The sequence below is a fragment of the Hylaeus anthracinus genome, unplaced genomic scaffold (assembly GCF_026225885.1).
Source record: "Hylaeus anthracinus isolate JK02 unplaced genomic scaffold, UHH_iyHylAnth1.0_haploid 12001, whole genome shotgun sequence".
Taxonomy (NCBI): domain Eukaryota; kingdom Metazoa; phylum Arthropoda; class Insecta; order Hymenoptera; family Colletidae; genus Hylaeus; species Hylaeus anthracinus.
The window spans coordinates 21,457,863-21,463,722 of NW_026534348.1; the positions used below are offsets into that span (position 1 = coordinate 21,457,863).

General features: G+C 34.9%; 1 protein-coding gene across 3 annotated transcripts in view; it reads left to right on the forward strand.

Moving 5' to 3' along the window:
* LOC128891198 (homeobox protein 2-like) overlaps positions 1-4,903 on the forward strand; it is a 182,561-nt gene extending 177,658 nt beyond the window's left edge. For all 3 annotated transcript variants that reach the window (XM_054150515.1, XM_054150514.1, XM_054150516.1), the window contains one exon: positions 4,738-4,903. In XM_054150515.1, the coding sequence (XP_054006490.1) occupies positions 4,738-4,888 (151 nt within the window). In that variant the 3' untranslated portion in view covers positions 4,889-4,903. The remainder of the gene's footprint in view (positions 1-4,737) is intronic.
* The last annotated feature ends 957 nt before the right edge of the window (positions 4,904-5,860 follow it).

Consider the following 5,860-nt stretch of genomic DNA (forward strand, 5'->3'; position numbering starts at 1 on the left):
TATATATATAAACATGTTGAATTGAGTAACCTCTTCCTTTTCGAAGTCGGTTAAAAATCGCAGCGACTCCGATGCGATAATCAGATAGCTTGCAGGATCAGTATCTTCCAGTAAAGGGTAACTGCAGGATAGGTTAAGTCGAGGAGTTCGGTTTGAATGCACAAGGACTGAATCGTGTAGCAGAAATATAGCACGCGTCGCTAAAAAAGCCTCACTTATTAATTTAACTTATTAGTTTAATCAAATAATAACTCGAGCGATAAAGTTATTATGTTGTGGGATCGTTACACAGGCTAGGATTGCTTATTAATAAAATAGTAAAGGTTTTAAAGTTGACTCAACAGACCAATGTAAATAAATGAGTGTATATTCAATAATGGTTTGGATTATTATTATAAGGGGAACAATCATTACCTTTACCTAATTGCTTCTCTTTTTATACATTTCTTATTACAATTTCGAATTCTGCTAAACATATCAGTTTGTTTATATTTATGTTCAGGAAAATCGTACGTTAAAAAATCATTGAATTTTCGGTGCAACCTATCTATATTGAAGTATATTTTTTCCATTGGAGATGTGATATTGTACGGAAAGAATTATAAAATCAGACAATGAAGTGTATAAAAAGCTTTCTTATAGAATGATAAGGAAATGATTCACATTTATAAAGCATCCATTACTGGTCAAACTATTAAAACTTGAGAGTAGAGAAATACATGCAACATTCAAAGCTTCTGTTCACCTAAATATTAGGTAGGCTGGAAAGTAATGTCGTTTCTTTTACATTAAATTCAAACAAATTTTTTATAAATTTCTATTTTTAATTATTAATTGTATAATCGCTCCCGTTATCAATAGCCTTTTGCCATCTAGTGTGCAAATTGTCAGATCGATAAAAATCAATGAGTTGATGAACGATAAACAAGTATTTAAAATTGCAAAAGCGACATTATTTTCCGGTTCAGCTAACACTTGACACAGCTTGTCGAACTAACTTTAATTGCTCGACTCTTGAGATATCTACGTAAAATGCAACAGTGGATGCAAATACGAAATAATAAAACTAAAACAATCATAGACTTATCAGAATTCATAGAAGATAAACGTGATTCAAATAACAGATAATAAATAAAAACATCCATCAGAAATTTGTTTACACCGTTTAATGCATCGAATATACAGTTACACGGAACGACTTTCTTCGTTTAACGTAAACTACAATTTTACTTTAGAATTTAAATGATAGTTCTGACTAAATAAGTACATAACAGATCAGAAGACCTTTTATCATCCATTCTACGAAATGTATGTACATACATACATCTAAAATTACTTTCTACGTATTAGAGGCGCCTTGACTAACAAACAGTGCTGCAAGTGTGTGTTGCCATCGTAAAACAAATATTAAATGTTTATATTCGACGTAGGCGTAGGATGGCTGTCAAGGATTTAAGCTTATTACGTATGTCAGTCGTAGAAAGCTAGAAGAAATAAAGTGGTTTCGCACTTTTGACCCGTAATGTGTGTTTCATGCAATCGTGCGTTTCATAATTAATTACTTTCAATGTAACGTGCTTGTAACTAGGGCCGTCTTTAAACAATATGCAACTTTTAAATAATATGCAGACGATTCTCAACAATAGAAACGAATTTCTCATACTAGTAGATATACACGGTCTGTCTAAAAAGAAACCGAATTTTTGCTATGAAAAGAAAAAAAGTACAAGAAAAGTTTTTACACACACGTTCATTTACTCAAAATAATCTCCGTCTGCGTCAGTACAGCTTGTAGACCGCGTAATTAACATTTCGAAGGACCTTTGCAGGTCCTGTTTTGGTAGCCCGTTTAATACGGCGGTTACAGCGGCCTGAATCTCCGAAACGTTGCTATAATGTGTCCCTTTCATTGGAATTTTCAATTTTGGGAAAAGAAAATAATCGCAGGATGACAAATCAGGCGAGTAGGGTGGATGATCAAAGGTAACAATGCCTTTTTAAGCCAAAAATTGACGCTCAATTGCAGCTTTGTGTGCAGGCGCATTGTCGTGCAACAACATCCAACTTCGTCTTCAATGGACTCTCGAATGAACCACTCGTAAACTTATGTACGGTTTAGGCATTCATCCCCATACACTTGTTTTAATAACGTAAGCGTTTCGGTAAAAGTCTTTTTCAATTTAACGCAGAACTTAATATTAGCGTTCCATCCCGGTATTCCAACAAGCGCACAGTGCGGCGAATGATAGGCAAATGTGGACAAAAATAATATTTCTATTTTTTTTTACTTGTTCGTGCTTGGTAACATAGACAATGGATTTCGATACAAGATGGATTCAAACGATACCGTGCACGGTCAACAATTAACGTTCAACCTATTGTCTTTTATTATCTGTAACTAGATGGCGCGATTAGAAAAAATTTTAGAGCAAAAGTTCGGTTTCGCTTTAGACATATCATGTATTAACGAAATATGAAATAATGAATAAATTGTAATTGAAGATTTGAATTGTAGATATTAACGTGACCACTGGATAACCATGTAGTTGATGTGACCTTAAACAAAGTAATTAGGAGAAAAAAAAAGAAAATGTAGCGAAGATACTTGGAGCCTCCGTAAACCTAGGGTTAATATGACCACCCTGTACACGTCTCATCCGCGTTTCGCCGTGTCCGTGGTCCATGGCAGGCGGAGGCGGGGCACGTCTCTCGATCCCACCTCCCAACAATGACCGCATCTCCACGGTTCTCCGCGGCAAAACGAGCAGCTGGAATGAAAAAGATGACCCCGTTCTTGGAGGTCAAGGACAACGTTGCCATAGCAACGGGATCGGAAAGAGTGTCGTCGGCTATAGGTTGAACATTGTAGAAGAATTAAATACTATGCTGGTGGCACCGTCGAACCGGTCGACCGACCGACTCACTTTGTACTTGTTAGGTTTTAATAATACCTGCCGCGGCTATGGCCTCGCCGCTAGTACCGATCCTCGCTGGCTAGAAGACCCTTCAGACGACGGTTTTTTCGCAAACTGTGCACGGCCACGGTCCGACCGCGACGGCTAAAGTTCACCGGTACGAAGTGCGCGAAACCGATCGTGTCGCGCTTTACAGTGATTACGTAAGCTGAGAAACTTGGTCGTGTTCGAGGCGAATTGATCGAAGAATCAGGAAACCCGAGCGTGGATCGCGTTAAGTGGCGTCCTCGCTGATATCGTTCAGCTGTTCGCTCTGACGCGTACGTGTGCTACACGGAGCCATGAAGATTGCCACCGAGTGATGTTCATGATGTGAGGGAAATCCGTTTTTTTCGTCGTAAAACGCGCTTTTGAGATGGCAATGCTATCGGTGGATGGTTTAGGAGATAGGAAACTAAATCGACAGTGAAGGGAGCTTCTATAGATACTCTGACCTTTAACCCTTTGCATTCGAATGTCTCTTCTGAGGGGACAAGTCTAGACAAACTTTATTAGTAATTACTAGACTGCGGATCTTTATGCATTTATTGGAAATTTGAATGTGCAAGAACCTACAAAATGCAAACAATGTGCAAGAATATAAAAAAGATTGAAAGTAAAGTTTATGTTATAATATTTTCAGATTAAAATAAATTTCTATTTAGGTTCAATTTTTCTAGGCACGTTCGCAACGATTTTATTTTTCATAAAGATTCGCAGTTTAATGATTACACAAGATAAACTTCTGGGAGCGTAAAATTTGTTAAAATGTAGAATCCCTTCAAGGTTTTTATTCAAATATCACGAAAAATCAAATAAAACTATGGTACACGTGTTAAAATATATATATAACAAATATGAGCCTGTGTTACGCGGAAAAGGAATGTGTGAATAGTCTACACCTTAAAAAAGCAACAACGAGCATTTGCATAAGAAAATAAGATGTGGAAACATATTTTGTATGAGATGGTGCAATTTGTGATGATGGACAAGGAAGCCTAAGATTGCAACTTAAAAGATAGAAACTATCAATGCATATCTATGACTGTTACACAAATTATCACATATTGGAATGGTATAAAATTTTGATTTTTGACATAAATATGTTCCTCAATGTCTAAAGATTTCTATAAGCTTGAGTATCATTACAGTGAAAGCATGGATGGGAGTTCTAGTAACATTATTTTGTTAAATTATTTAGAGATGAGTGAATGGAATTTAGTTTATGATTGATAATAACATTCCTCTTTTTCATCAGTTTGGCTTCTGAGAGGCACATATGCTACCGCATACAACTATGAGTACTGTACCTGAATAATATGTTTATATCGTTAAAGAAATCCGTCTTATCTGTTTTAAAATACGTTTTCCCGATAATAGTGCTATTAATAGTTCATTAATGTCATACAAAATCCCCATCAATCTATGAAATAACCTTTTCCACACATTTTAATCACCAAACATAAATTCCATCCAGGAGCATTCTCTCCAGCTTTCCTATGACTCGCTAAAAAGTCTAACTGATCAATCTCGTGGACTAAAAAGTAGAAAAAATCTGTTTTCAAATGTTTTAATAAGTATACTTACGGAACAATAAATACAATGGAAATTAATGTGAAGTGCTAATCATTTAATTACATGTCTGGAATATCAAACGTGCCATAAATAGAACGCGATTCTTTTCTTACTTTTAATGGTGTAAGTAAGAATTCCTTGAACGAATATAATCTCGTAGACTGTCAAGAAGTGGAACATGTTTCAATTAAAGGTTTTTGATTTTCAGTGGCAGCGGAAGCAGCGACGGCGCAGAGGGTGGAAACAACGAAAAATTATCTCCTAGCAAACTTTCGGAACTTACGTCACCCAGTCCAGGACCTTCAAACAATTCCTACAGCTTGCTTCAAAATGATAACGTGAGTACATTACGAGTTTAGCTATTTGTTATTAGTTAAGAAACAGGTATCTGGGTGTCTAAATAATTTCAAGTCTCAGAGAAACATTTCCTTTCGAGTCTCGAAATTAATTAAATATGGTTAGGCACAGTAATCTAATCAGTAGCCACGTTATATTTCATATTTATTTTAAATTTCTCAAACGATTTTATCTCCTGAAATAATTTCGATGGCTACGATTAATTATTTTAAATTTAAAACAATTTTTAAAAAATTAAGATAAATCGCTTTAAATTTCGTACTTTTAAAATTTAGACTAATTAGAAAGTTTACAGTAAATAATATTATGTATCATTTAAACGTCTACAGTAATTTGTATTAGTAAATATTTGTCACATGTTGACGTCAATAACATTTCATTTGTTGTTATTAATTAAACTTGCAAAATTTCGTTGTAGAGACGACAAATTAGAAATTAATAATTCTGATTCATTTACCTGTAACAACAAATTAGTTACAACATTTTATTGATCGATATCGACGGTACATATAAAACACTACATACCATTAATCTCACTGTAATTAATATTTTATTGTCGTTATATTTGTTTCAAATTTTTCGTTCAATTACATCAACTGTGTAATCAACTTCTAAAGGCATAGCCTTTCTACGATTATGAAATATTGCCACACACCTGTTCAAACAAACAGGTGCAAACTGTTCGCCCTGACCTGTGGATACGATATCGACACCAATGTTTATCAACGCATCGCGTAGTCGATGCATAGCCATAAATTACATTCTAGCCAAGATATATGATACCACGAATATTTAATACACATTATACGCCTATTAAAACATAAAATCATGGTTCCGCTATAATTAGCGGAATTAATTTTACAGAAACATGATTTTAGAAGTGAAAATATAAATTCTGTATAATACAAGGCTTTCCAAAAGGGACTTTAGGAGTTTGTTTTTTAGTCAAACACGTTTTAGTCGTGTACGTAAGC